A 15597-nucleotide genomic window follows, 5' to 3' on the forward strand; every position below is an offset into this window, starting at 1 on the left:
GTTGAACCTAATAGGTAATCAGTCCAATTAGGTGATGTTGGATCATGCGGTTCAGTGGCGACCGTTGATGTTGAACCTAATAAGCAATCACTCCAATTAATATATGAAGCAGTTTTTGGCAAAGCAAAATTGAAATAAAATTGTAATGACACGAACCAATTTCGAATACAGAGAAGTGTCCATGTATATTATTTCCTTTATCGGAGGTCGTCGGTGGGTTGTTGATGTGGGATGTATCATCTACTGCAGGATGGAAAGCTAATTAACATTACCAATGCATATATAAGTAAAATGACAAATACAATACATTTTAAGTAGTTTTTTTTTGTATCTGACCTTTTTTGGTAACGGAAGACTTTTTTTTCGTTAGAGCTTTCTGTGTAGGCAGTCCAACACCAACTCCAGAACATAATGCTTCTTTGGCATGCTCAGTCAAGAGACAGCAGCCTACCAATTTGACATTTTTCACTCGTCGTCGTGATAAAGCATCTCCTCTTTTTTTTTTGAAACTGGTAACATTTGTATTTCATTTAGTACTTAGGTAGTCCTGAAAAACCATATTTACAAAAGCAAAAAGGAAGTATAATCTATCCAAAAACTAAACCAGACCTAAATGGATCCTAAACCATCTATGATTGACTCAGTTTCATTGGAGTAGACATTTGTACACCAAAAGCAGAACAACAAAACACACTTAAGCTTTACTTCCTGCAAGTTGTTGTTCCTATTCTCAAAACATCTCTCGTTTCTCTCCCTCCATATAGTCCACCAAATACTAGCAGGGATCATCCTCCATCTTTCTCTGTTTGTAGCCCCAACTCCAGCCATCTCCCAACTGAATAGAGTCTCATCAATCTTGCTAGGCATACACCAAGATATGCCTCTGAGATTAAGGAAAATCTGCCACAGCTGCTCAGTGAAGTTGCCACAGCTGCTCAGTGAAGTTGCAATGTAGGAAGAGATGTCTCACTGTCTCATTAGCCTTACCACATAAGGAACATCTGTTACATAGAGAGATTCCTCTCTTGGCCACATTATCCAATGTCAAAACTGCTTTATTGGCTAGTAGCCATGTAAAGCATGCCACTTTGTGTGGCACTTTGGTCCTCCAGATTTGCTTCCAAGGCCATTTGAAGTCTTGAATGCCACCAGGACTTATCTGTTTGTATCCTTCTTTCACTTTGTAACTACCTTTATTGTGCCCTTGCCACCATAAATAATCCTCGCCTGTTTGTATACCTTGAAAATTCTCCAGAACCTTAAACAATTCAAGTATTCTGGGAATTTCCCAGTCATTCAGATTTCTTCTGAGGATCAGATCCCAGCCTTGTTGTGTCCACATTTCAGCGACAGTCTTCTGTTGGTGTTGAGCCAATGTAAAGATGTCAGGAAAACGATCTTGCATCTCCTTTTTCTCAAGTGACAATTGAGTATGCAGATCATGTCTCCTAAGCTTGATTTTAGCAGCTCTTTCGGTTGAGTAATCACGCTTCCTTAATTTGTAACAATGACACAAGGATTAACAACTTAGAAGAGAATATGTTATTCTAAACTTCTGTTACAATACAATTACTATACAAGTGAGCACAATATATAGAACTTTTGTATTTGTTATGTCTACTTGTTATCAAACATGTTCTGCGCTCAATGAAATCTACAACAACTACACTTCGATGTGTTATTTAGGATTTATCTTGGAAAACCTAAGGAGAAGAACAACTTAGTGATTCCAATTTTTGTCTGCTCGTGCTCTTCCCCATTGAATCTTCACACAACTTGTATTTACTCCCTAACACATACTCTTAAAAAGGAACCAAAGCCTTCAATCATAGAGCAAAAATGAAAATAATTAGATCTAAATTCACTAACACATAAAATTGATACTTTAATGCTAAAAAAAAAACACAAGCGTTGATTAAAAAAAGGAACGAGGCCTCTGTAAAATTCGAGGAATAACATAAGTAGAACCTCAAATAAATTAAAGCTCTTTGAGCAAGAAACAAATTGGTAAAGAATATAATCCAAAGATTTGAAAAGAGATTAGCTTTGTCTTAAGAACAAATTGGCAAATATCAGATGCAGCCCTCATTGCTAATGAAGCTCTAGATTGGAAAATAAAGAGTTGAGAACCAGGGTTGCTAGTGAAGCTAGACATTGAGAAAGCTTTTGACAAAGTAAGCTGGTCATACTTACTTACGATCCTGAGGCAAATGAGGTTTGGTGAAGATGGGTAAGATGGATGAAATTCAGTATCACAACAGTCAAGTATTCTATCTTGGTGAATAGATCACCTGTGGGTTTCTTCCCTCCCCAAAGAGGGATTAGACAGGGTGATCCTATTTCACCATTCTTATTCATCTTGGCAATGGAAGGCCTCAGCAAAATGATTCAGAAAGCAAGTTCTTTGCATTGGATTGAGCCATTTAAGATAGGAAGAGATCCGACATCTCAAGCTAATGTATCGCATCTGCTCTATGCAGATGATACATTGATTTCCTGTGGTGCTGAAAGATCACAAGTGATACAGCTTAATCTAACTTTGTTTATTTTTGAAGCTATTTCAGGTTTACACATGAATATGCAAAAGAGCACTATCTACCCAGTTAATGAAGTTTTAAATCTGGAGGAGCTGGCTGATATCATGGGCTGCAACATTGGCTCATTTCCTTCCACTTATTTGGGTCTTCCTTTGGGTGCTCAGCATAAATCCACTGAAATTTGGATAGGGGTTATTGAAAAGTTTGAGAAGAGGTTGGCAACATGGCAAATGCAATATCTCTCCTTTGGTGGTAGAGTAACACTTATCAATAGTGTTCTAGACAGCTTACCTACTTATTACATGGCCTTGCTCCCAATGCCAAGTGAGGTTATAGAACAGATTGACAAGATACGAAGGGACTTCCTCTGGAAAGGCAACAGGGAGAAACACAAATTTCATCTCATCGAATGGGAGAAGGTCACACAACCAAAATACCAAGGAGGTCTTGGCATTAAGAACCTTGCAGCCCACAACAGAAGTATGATGATGAAGTGGCTTTGGAGATACAAGTTGGAAGACGCAGGGCTCTGGAAAGAGGTCATCATAGCTAAGCATGGAAGGCTGAATCAATGGTGCTCAAATATTACTACAATTCCTTACGGAGTGGGACTGTGGAAGAGTATTAGGATGTTGTAGGATACATTTGATCAGAACGCTTACTTTGAATTGGGCAATGGTTTTACTCCTAAAATTTTGGACAGACAAATGGCATGGAAATACCACTCTTCGGGAGGATTTCCCAGATTTGTTTAGAATTGCTCAAGATCCCAATTCTGTTATTGCTGCTAATAGAGAAGGGATCAATTGGGATCTGAGATTTAGAAGGAATATGCACGATTGGGAAGTGAATGATCTAGTAGACCTTTTTGCTAGACTACAACATTGTCACATAAATCTCCAGGCAGCTGATAAGCTCAAATGAGGACACCAGAAAGGAGTTTATACAGTCAAGGAAGGGTATCAACAGTTGTGCTCTAGAAACCCCGTGATAGCTAACTGGCCCTGGAAACTCATCTGGAGGACCAAGCTACCACCTAAGGTAGTTTTTTTTACCTGGATAGCTCTATATGAGGCATGTCTCACCCAAGACAACATAAAGAAAAGAAAAATCCAATTCCCAAACAGATGCTATATGTGCGAAAAAAAGGCTGAAACCCCCAGACACCTTCTTCTTCATTGTGAGGTGGCGTCAGAATTATGGAGCATGTTTTTTTGTCTCTCTGGCATCAATTGGACCACACCCTCACTGTTAAGGATGCATATGAGAGTTGGAGTCTATGGAAAGTTGACAAAGCTATCAAGAAGATCTGGATTATGATACCTGCTTGTATTTTTTGGTGTATTTGGTTAGAGAGGAACAAGAGATGTTTTGATGGAGAGTCAACTGCTTTTAGGCATTTTGAAGACTAGGTGCACTGAAAATTTGTTTAGTTGGACCAACTTGTATCCTGCTGCTAATGCAGAACAACTTCAGGATTTTACTAACTCATTAGCTCTAGCTTAGATAGTTTGTATAGTTAGCCAGAGATTTTTTTGTAAGCTCAAATGCCATATCTTGTAAATCTAGCATCTTCCTGATGCTGTTATTAATACCACTTATCTTATAAAAAAAAAAGAACTAATTCCAAACATCATGACAGTAACAACTTCAAATTAACACAAAAGTGACAACAAATTCAACACTCACCAAGAAGAAGCTGAAAAGTGACAACAACACTCACCAAGAAGAAGCTGAATGATAGAAGAAACAGAGGCCATGATGAAGATAACGGTGAAATAGATAGGAATTGGAATTTTCTGTTCTCATCTTAAAACTCTGTTTAGAGTTACACGAACAGCAGCTATTGTAAGGGTTTGACACGTATTGCAAATTTTTACGTGAAATGACCAAAATGTCCATTGGTCGGCAAGCTGGCAAGCCACCCGAAAGGTGCTTGTCAAGCCGCTTATATATATAGAGAATATATACTTAAAAGTTAATATCCATAATTTAAGAGAAAGAAACAATCTATCACAGTAGAGAATAATACAAACAAATCCCTACATCTTCAAAAAAAATCCCTTCCCTCCACCTTGTAAGTTATTAGAATGAATCTTCACATTTAATTTACCAACATAAATTGACTAGAAATTTTGACATCTTCCTTTGGTTCTGTTCAACATCCCAAATTGGAAGTTAATAAAAAGATAAAAGAAAAGGTGAATATATGATAGATTCATTTTTATGGTTGTAAAATACCAACAACACTCTACAAGATCAAAAATGAAGAAATATTTGTAAAATACCAACAAGGGCAAGAGAGGAGAAGTTGAAAAGGCAAGTGATACAGGAAATGTAATCCAATCTATCACCCCCTGACATGCAGGAACTTACACCTACGTGGTGTTGGAACTTTTGGCTCCCGCCCGCTTGCTCCATGGACAAATCTTCCGGGGCAAAAGTCAAAACTCATTGAAATAAATTTCTTCAAAAAATATTTTAGGTTTTCCACAAATACATAACTAATCATGAAGGTAAACCACTCATGCAAATACAACAACCATTCCTTGTTGCCGCTCCAATGCAACCACAGCAAGATACTATTACATTAACTGCTCCAATACCAATAAACAAATACATGAGCTTGCAACATAACAAATAGGTCAATTAATTTTTTGGAGAATAGAGGCGGAGGGAGAGTATTAGGTATGGGTTCGGACAAACCCAGTCACCCTGTACTTGTGCTAGGAATTTCATTGAATATGTATGAATATTTAAGTGCAAAGCCAATAACTAAGACAAACTAGTGGGTTCGGTGACAAATTCAAAACCCATAAATTTCAAATCCTGGCCCCGCCTCTTGAGGAGAACATGTTCAATATCAAACCAACTGAACCTAGGCGCATGAAACTCAAACTTGTAGAAGCAGCAAAACCAAATATGAGGCATCCCTCATCCAAGCAGTAAAAGGAAAAATAATCTTGTCATTCTATAATATTTATAAATCATGTTGTCAAGTTATGAGGATTCAGACCAACTCAAAACCAAAGATATGCGATGAAGAAAAGGCAGTAGTGTCTGTTTACAGTACAATGTAGCACAAACAAACAGGTAAAGACCATATATAATTTGTCAGAAACTTATGGAGCAAACTCCTAAAGCACATTCAAATTAAACTAGGAAGTGGTAGAAAATTGTTATTCGGGTAAGACGAATGGATATGGAACAGGCCATTCAGGAGCAATTTCCCAGGATTTTCAGCTTTGCAACAGTAGAAGTGTATGAGTCTCAACAAGGATAGAACATGACCTTTGGAAAGAAGGTGTAGTGACTGTGAAAGGGAGGAATGAGCCAGGAAGCTGATAGACTATGTTGCAAAGTATTTAAGCTTATCTTCACTAAAAAGGGCTAGAGGTCTGAGAAATGAAGCAAAACCTAACACCTGTCACCAATTGCATCACTTTTGTACTTCAGTTTCTCATGCGACCATGATGAGCTTGTTCTACAACCCACACAAACAAATTTGACATCATCGTAAAGGAATGTCTTGCAATTTAACTACAGATCTAACTACTAGAATAGCTTTTGGCAGGAAACACATTTCAATACTGCACTTTTCTTTTATATGAGAAGAGCCATCAAATTTACCTCTTCTGTCATAAAGTTCCCAACTTCTGTTGCTTGGATAATCTTCCCAGTTCTATGACTTTCCTGACGTAATCTGGTTCAAGAGAGTTAATGAGAGAGAGTAGGAGAAAAAAGAAAGTACAAAGAGCATTTGGTTGAAATAAATTACATAAGACCGACTATTTGTGTCGGCATCTAGTAAATCACCTTGCAAAACTAGACAATAGAAAATGGAGAATTAAAACTTTTATCTCCAATTTTTAAGTGAAGCTCTGGTATGATGTCAAGGACGGAAGGATTCTTTTTTTTTTTTTTTGAACATTGGTAAAGTTGTATTCTTCAGCATTAAGGACATGCTGGCCACCTTCAAAATTTACAGCCCTAAGCGAAATTACAAGCTCCCTATTAATTCTATAATTTGATCTACATCTTCTATGCAGAGTTGTTTACACCAAAAAAGTAAAGATACCAAACAATTCCATTTTACTTTGTGAATGGAATTAGATCTATCTTCAAAACATCTCCCATTTCTTTCCTTCCACACTGACCACCATATGCATGATGGTATTAGCTTCCACCACTTCTTTTGAGTCTTGCTACCCCCTCTTCTGATCCAACATTTAAAAAGATCAGAGGTGTGTTCTGGCATAGACCAGCTACAACATGTGATGTTGAGAAACAGCTCCCAGATCTGCGCAGTGAATTTGCAATGTAAAAATAGGTGATTGTTTGTTTCCCCAGTCAAATTGCATAGGAAACACCTAGGGACTAGGTGCTTTCCTTTCTTCTGAAGCACTTCTTGAGTTAAGCAGGCTCTTTTGATGACTAACCAAGTGAAGCATTTCACTTTGGTGGGATCAATCCTCTCCAAATACTCTTCCAGTGATGATGGTAGCCTCTAACCCCAACTTGTATGCCTTTCTTGTAAGCACTGTTTACTGTGAATTTGCCATCCTTGTTGTGCTTCCAAATAACTCTATCTGGTGCATTTGTTACTAGATTGGTTCCCCCCAATTTTCCCAGGAAAGAAGCCACTCTATCTACTTCCCAGTCATTCAATAGCCTTCTGAAGGATAGGTCCCAGCCTTGAGTTGTCCAGCATTCACATACTCTGGCTTCAGGATTGTTGCAGATTGAGAAAAGATCTGGGAATGACTCACTTAGAGGAATTTGATCAATCCATCCATCTCTCCAAAACTTGATCTTGTTGCCATTTCCAATTTTGAGAAACACATTTTCTTCCATAGAGTTCCATAAAGCTCTGATTGACCTCCATACTCCCCATCCATAGGGTTCTGACACTATCTCTGTACACCATGGGTTCAATTCCCCATACTTTGCCACTATCACCTCCTTCCATAGGGTTCCTTCCTCACTAGTATATCTCCACAACCACTTCATCAAAAGGCTCTTGTTTTGGATTCTCAAATTTTTAATACCCAGTCCCCCTCTTTCTTTGCTTAGCATCACAATATTCCATTTTACTAAATAGTAACCCTTGCCCTCTCCCTCTTTGCCTTTTTTCTAGAGGAAGTTTCTTCTCAGTCTGTCCAGCTTTTTGATAACTATTGGAGGAATTGGAAATAATGCCATAATATAAGTAGGCAGTGAATCTAAAACAGAGTTTATCAAGATCACTCTACCCCCCAAGGATAGATATTGAGCCTTCCATCTTGATAATTTTTTTTCTGCTTTTTCCAGAATTCCATCCCATATCCCCAACACTTTATGTTTGCTCCCTAGTGGCATTCCCAAGTAGGTTGTCGGCAATTTCTCTACTTTACAGCCTAGAATGCTTGCCAATCCTTGAATCTGAGGCACCTCCTTGACTGCAATCAAGCTGCTTTTCCCCCAATTGACCCTTAGCCCTGATACTGCTTCAAATAAGATCAGAATCAATCTGATGTAGTTCAGCTGTTCGGCTTCTGGCTCACAAAGGATGATAGTATCATCTGCATATAGCAAATGGCTGATCTCCTTTCCACTCCCTATTCTGTCTCCTATTTGGAAGCCCTTAATCCACCTGTTCTGTGTAGCTATTCTCATCATACTGGCAAAACCTTTCATTGCTAGAATAAAGAGAAAAGGTGACAGTGGATCACCTTGTCGCAGCCCCCTTTCTGATGCAAAGAAGCCAACAGGTTCACCATTTACTAGTATTGAGAACCTGACTGTTTTAATGCACACTTCTATCCATTTTAGCCACTTACTGCCAAAGCCCATTTGTCTCAAAACATTCAGTAAGAATGCCCAATTTACATGGTCATATGCTTTCTGGATGTCTAACTTGCATAATGCACCCGCAACTCCACCTTTCATCCTTGAATCTATGCACTCGCTTGCTATCAATGCAGCATCCATGATCTGTCTCCCTTTTATGAAAGCCATCTGATTTTTATTGACCAATTTGCTCACCACCCTCTTAAGTCTTTCTGCCAGTAACTTAGCTATGATTTTGTAGACCCCTCCTATTAGACTGATTGGCCTATAATCTTTTAATTCTGAAGCTCCAGCCTTTTTAGGGATTAGAGCAATGAATGTTGCATTTAAGGATGGAAGGATTCTCCCTTATAACGTTTATCAAAAACCCAGTTGTAGTTGCATCAAATGAGAAGCCCCTTCCAGCTATTTCCTTCATGAAAGATGCCATTACACTAATTTCATTGCACCTGAGAAATCCTCGCACAACAACATTGTAAGTGACATTGTTGGGAAAACAACCATTGTCTTCCATCTTCCTTAGAATATCTTTAGCTTCATCCAAAAACCCTTCAAGACTATTTTATTATGTCACCCTTTGAATATAATAAATACAATGTCTTGAAAAATGTGATAAGGAAATGACTATGATTAATGGTAAGGGTAAATTAGGAACTAAAGAGTTGTTTGGTGTGATGGATAAGAGGATTTAATTCAGGGATAATTTTTAAGTGGTCATTAATCTGTTGTTTGGTTGCAAAGGGTGGGATAACTTATCCAGGATTGTAACACCCCAGAATTTTTTTGAGCTAAGACTCGAACCATCCTTCGTTGTGAGTAGAATTTTGCTGAGGAATTTAAAAATTTCTTAAGTGTTAAGGTCACTAGATGTATCACTATAACATCCCGCCTTAGAAAGAACTAGAATTAGAAAGAAACTATTTTTGGAAAGAGTAAATTTAGAAATTTTGGCAAGTTATCCCTCCATGGGGTGAATAATAATCCCAGGATAAATTAGGTAATCCAACCCAAATCTGAAAAATACTTATGATTTTCTATTTGGATTGAAATTCTATCCAAACTTAAGTCTACTACAAGAAAATAAGGTTGAGAAATGGTCACCAAGCTGGATTTATCAACTATGGGGCAACAGATGGGTTGAATGGGTTGAGTTGAAATCCAATGGCAGAAGTGGCGGCATTCTAATACTTTGGCAAAAAAGACAATGGACGGTCAGAGAAATTCATACGGGCAGTTGCACCATTTCATGTTTGATGGAGAGTACAAGAGGAATACAGATGGGGTTTCACAGGTGTTGTCTACGGACCTCACAAGTCACAACAATCCAGAAAGAGAGCTATTGTGCTATGAACTTGCAGCAGTAAGGGATTTATGGAATGATTGGTGGGTAGTTGGAGATGACTTTAATGTTTGCAGACACAAGAGTGAAAAAAACAACGGTAGTAGAAGATCCAGCGCAATGAACAACTTCAAGGAATTCATTCTTAATCTGGGAATTATTGATTTACCTTTACTAAGGGGAAACTTCTCTTGGTTCAGGGGTGAAGACTCTCTGCAAGCCTCTAGAATAGACAGATTTCTAATCTCCCCATAGTGGAATGATACTTTCGACTTAATGAAGTTACCAAAAACAAGTATTACAATCAATACTTATGCAATTTAATATTTGAATACTTTCCTGAAATATCAATTATAAAAATAAAAATAGTGAAATAAGGTAATGAGAAGCTGTCTTGCTTTCTACAGCAAATATTAATCAATGTATTACGTTAATTGCCAAAACTGTGATTTGTTTAAAAAAAGGGGAGAGGCTGGGTTATGTTGGGTGAGTTGGGTTATAACCCATTGTTTGACCCAATAAAAATATAGGAAGTGGTTTACCTTTGCAAAGCCCAAGCAATGTTCTAATCTTAGTTGCGCGGACTCTTCACTTTTGATGCCGCACCCGTTTTGGATTCACCAAAAATACACTACTTTTGGCGAATCCGACACGCACCCGTGGGTATTTTTGAAGAGTCCGAGCAACATAGGTTCTAATTGGCTTTTCTGCTTCCACAACTGCATTAGAAAGCATTTCTTCTGCAGTGCTAAAAGGAAATTGTATCACAATGACAGTGTAGCCGAATAAATCAGGCGAAAGAAATATTCACTTCATAATTTTTGAGTGAAGCTCTAGTATCATGTCAAGGACGGACGGACTCTCCCTTAGAAGGTTTACCAATAACTCAGTTGTAGTTGCATCAAATGAGAAACCCCTACCCGTCATTTCCTTCATAAAAGTTGTCATTTCAGTAATTTTGCTACACCTGAGAAATCCCCGCACAAGGACATTGTAGGTGAATACATTTGGCAGATAACCATTCTCCTCCATTTTTCTTAGCATATCATTAGCTTCATCTAACAACCCTTCAAGACAAAATCCATGTATCATCTTATTGTATGTTCTCCCATTTGGAGGCAATCCAATTAAAGGAAGCTTCTCGAAAATAGCACGAGCTTCATCGAGTTTACCATTATTGCACAATCCATTGATGACAATATTGTAAAGTTCAATATCAGTATTTTCTCTCTTTCCTTCCAACTTATTAAAGAGCGACAAAGCTTCTTCAACAAGACCATACTTAAAATAACCATTGAGCACAATGCCATGAGTGTAAAAATCAGGTATGAACCCTGCAGATAGCATCTCAGCAAAGAATTTTTTTGCATGGCCTATTCTTCCAACTTTAAAAAGACCTTGCAAGATAGTACTGTAGGTAACGACATCAGGTTTTGATCCCTTTTGAGAAATTTCACAAAACAATTGCATAGCATCATTCACTTCCTTTTTCATACAGTATCCATTTATTAGTATGTTATAGCTAATAATGTTAGGCTCCATGCCCTTATCAATCATGATATCAAAAATTCTCCTCGCTCTATTGACTTGACCACGCAAACAATATCCATCCATTATCGCATTGTATGTGAATATATTAGGCTCTACAGCTTTTCTGACCATGTGTTTCATTACTTCCTCGGCATCTTCAACTTTCCCTTCTTTGCATAGTCCATCTATTAGTATATTGAAGATGCGCACATCTGGATAAATATTAAGGTTCACCATCTCAGAGAACCAAGTTTTAACCTTTTCCCACTGACCGAGCTTACACAAACCATTAATGAATGAACTATACGTTAATATGTCTGGATGAATGTCTTTCTGCTTCATCTCGTTCAGAATGTTGATAGCAGCATCTAAGTTTCCATCTTTGCAAAGAGCATCTATAACAATGTTGTAGATACATATAGTGGGCTCACGATTACCTTGTTCCATTAACCGGAGCAAACTTAAAGTCTTCTGAGTATGACCCCTTTTGCTGAGCCCATTCATTACAGTTGCATACATGACTACATCAGGTTCACAAATCTTGTCTCTCACCAATTTTTTGAACAATTCAACAGCATCTTTGACCTTATTTTCACTAAAGAGTCCCCTTAATAAGGTGTTAAAGGTGACAACATCAAATGGAATGCCTTTCTTCAAGTAAATGGGTAACACCGAAAATGCACAATCAACCCGATACATCAGGCAATAACTATTAATCATGATATTTAAGATGAAATCACTAATTGGGATGCCCAATTTCAGCATTTGTCGAAAAAGAGAAAGGGCAGCAGAGTAATGTTTCATCTTTATCATAATCTTAAACAATTTAGAGAAATCGACAACTGAAGGAAGAGGCTTCATTGTAACCATTTGATGGAAGAGAGTAACAGCATCATCTAAATTGCTACTATTTCCACCAATTTTATCCTTTACTGTAATAGATTTATTACTGTAATGGCATGAAGAACAAGTTCTTACAGTAATAACTGAATCAGCAAAGAAAGAGATAAAGGGAATACCATTGCCATTGCCATTTCGCAGAGAAATTCTCCTCATCTTCTTCAGTGGCCTATGTGGGTGTGTGGGCGAAGGATATTAGAAAAATGACCTAATATATACCAATTCCGTCCACTTTTAATTGTCACAGTTTTCGTAAAAAAATTACAATTTATAGTAATTTGTCTATCACCCCAATTGATTTTGTTAGGAAATTTTTTATATGAGCATGCCCCTATCCCATAAGCCTTCCATCGTTGCAAGCCCCTTCCATTCGGCCCAAGCTTTCTTTCGATTACGTCTGCTTCCGATTCTGTAATTATGTTAGCCTTAGTTAGTCGTTTAGTCAAAGCCGTATGTATGCCCCTTTTCGTATAATTTTTGAATATCTCAATATTTTGGGAAAATGCATAAGTACCCCTAGCCTATACCCGAAATCTCAGAGACACACCTAACCTTTACTAAGGTCCTATTACCCCCTGAACTTAATTTATCTATAATATTCTACCCCTTTTTGGCCTACGTAGCACTATCTGGTGGGCCTAACGCATGTTGACATTTTTTTCGAGGATAGTGCTACGTAGGACGAAAAGGGGTAGAATATTATAGATAAATTAAGTTCGGGGGTAATAGGACCCTAGTAAAGGTTAGGTGTGTCTCTGGGATTTCGGGCATAAGCTGGGGGGTACTTATGCATTTTCCCAATTATTTTGTATATAATATCAAATTAATAATTTAATTTAACTTTGAAAATTAATCAAATTGACTTTTCAAAAGTGGACGAAGTAATAAATATGATATTTATTTGATTTTAGTTAGTAAATAGGGAAAATACATTTAAAAAAAAAACTGAATTTGGTCGAATAACTTACTTTAATACTTAAACTATACGGGCGTTTAAATACCCCATTAGTATCTTTGAAGTGATTTTTTTTTCCACCCTGAGACTATAACACCACTCTCACCCACCACATCATAGTCACGTAAGCGCCACATCATAATCATGTAGGCACCATGTCATTAATTTTTATTTATTTTTTACTTATTCACTATTTTTTCTTAAACACTTTTGAAAATTAATTATATCAATTGATTAATTTATAAATGCATACCCCACCCCTCTCTTTCTTCTTCCTTGTTGTTCATCATTATTCCAACCTTCCATACTTTCTTTTCTTCTTCTTCACTATTCAACAATTTTTTAAGCCACTTTCAAGTAGAAAATTCACTAATATTCATATTATCTTCTTTGAACCCTCCCAACGAATTTACCCACTTGGAGAATGAATTTTTTTGAAAGCCAATATTTTCTTCACAACTCAAATAAGAAATGAAGATTGCACAAGAAAGTTAGTCCAAAAAAATATAAATTTTATGAGAAATGTTTGAATGGATCTAGAAATCAAAATGGGTCACTCAAAATTTAAGAAAGTTTACATTTGCCAAATCGACACCAATAATATAGAGTGAAATCGACGTCAATAAAATGACATTGATATTAAATTTTACGAATTAGTAAAAGACTAGTGAAATGAAAATAGTGGATAGAGGTGAGAATGAAGATGGAGGAGGAGATGTTTCAATGGAGAAAGATGTGTATTGAGAAAGACAACAAAATGAAAAGAAAAAAAAATTAAAGAAATTAAAAGGGGACCCACTAATTTCATTTACCTCTTATTAAGAAAATTTACATATTTTAAAGATTTAATACATATAAAAAACTATTTAAATAATTTGTTATATATAGGCAAATAAAAAAAGGTCATGTGTAGGGCTTTAAAAATTCAACTTTTTTTTCTCTGTTTTCACGCACTTTCAGGAGAGTGCACTCACTCTCTCTGCCACATCATCCCTTAGGGGGTGTTTTAATCACTTCAAAGATATTTGGGGGAGGGGGTATTTAAACACACGTGTAGTTTAAGTACTAAAGTAAGTTTTCGTGCCAAGTTCATGGGTTTTTATGTATTTTCCCTAGTAAATATGATATTTAACTTTGTCAATGCACATGAGAAATTCTAACTATTTAAAACTTGAATAAATACACATTTGAATATTGCAGGTTATATGCTTGATATATAAACGCTTCTACATGAATTAGTAAGGCTACATGAAATTTTATGTGTATTATATCACGTAAAATATGTGTGTTTATTTGTTTAATTTTATACAAGTTAAAATATTTATTTATGTTCATTCAAAATCAAAAAGCATAGATGTTAGTCAAAACCAAGTTAAAAAACATTTTATGCATTATGTCTTTCCATTTTATTTCAAATTAAAAAGTGGTGTTTTGTCTTTAATTAAATAAATGAATTTTATATAATCAAGAAATTACTTTCTTCCGTTTCAAAATAAGTGATATAGAAAGAATTAATATTGCTCTGCCAATTTTTATTTTTATTTAAATAAAGAGAGTTTTACATAAACAAGAAACTATTAAGGAGCTATATTTTTTCAATGTATTTATTAAGAATAATTAGTAAAAACACTTCTTCTTCTTTTTCAAAACTGAGTAGTTTACTCAGACGAGTTCCAACTCTCCTCTATTGTACACCCATTCTCTATATTTGAAGAGTAAAATAGAGAATGGGTTCTCCAACTAGATTTTAATTCACTCTCTATTCTCCATTTATATAGAGATGAATAACAGTTCTTCAAATTTAGAGAACTACTATTCACACTTTCTATTTTATTTTTTTGATAATTTTATTATTTCTATTATTTTGTAATTAACATATTATTTTTCATACAAGACCATTAGTTAAATCTCTAATATTCATAATTCTTTTTTAAATGTAATATTACATTTTAAAAAAACATATTATTTAATATTTGCTACTTTCATCCCGAATTAATATTATTTCAAATTAAATTTTCGTCACTTTTATATAATTTGATATTAATATTATTAATTTTCACTATGAAAAATGCACAAAATTAAAATGATAAGATGAAAATTAATTTAAAAATACAATACGTAACATAATAATTTAAATAGAAGATAACAATATGACATGTAACACAATAATTTTATCACAACAATTTTGCTTGCAATTTATATCTATTAATTTGTATATTATATAATATTTGCTTGCAATTTATGTTAATTGGAAATTTAGAATAATATATAATTTTATATTAAATAGAGAATTCAAAAAAAAATTTATGTTACATTAAAATTATACAAATTGATTATTTGGAGAAAAAAAAAGAGAGAAAGAATTTATATAAAGAAATAAGAATATAAGAATGAAATAGAAATAATAATATAATATTGAGTAGAGAGAATAAAAATAAATAACTCCATATTTGATGAGTAAAATAATGATAGGGTTGAAGATGTCTTAAATACTTAAAATACCACTT

General features: G+C 35.6%; 1 protein-coding gene across 1 annotated transcript in view; it reads right to left on the reverse strand.

Annotated features, from left to right (window-relative positions):
* Positions 1-12303, reverse strand: part of LOC125873963 (pentatricopeptide repeat-containing protein At5g55840-like) — a 44949-nt gene extending 32646 nt beyond the window's left edge. Inside the window, exon 1 of the mRNA XM_049554780.1 lies at positions 11673-12303. Within this exon, the coding sequence (XP_049410737.1) occupies positions 11673-12291 (619 nt within the window). The 5' untranslated portion in view covers positions 12292-12303. The remainder of the gene's footprint in view (positions 1-11672) is intronic.
* Positions 12304-15597: the final 3294 nt, after the last annotated feature.

Source organism: Solanum stenotomum, chromosome 8 (genome assembly GCF_019186545.1).
Source record: "Solanum stenotomum isolate F172 chromosome 8, ASM1918654v1, whole genome shotgun sequence".
Classification (NCBI taxonomy): Eukaryota; Viridiplantae; Streptophyta; class Magnoliopsida; order Solanales; family Solanaceae; genus Solanum; species Solanum stenotomum.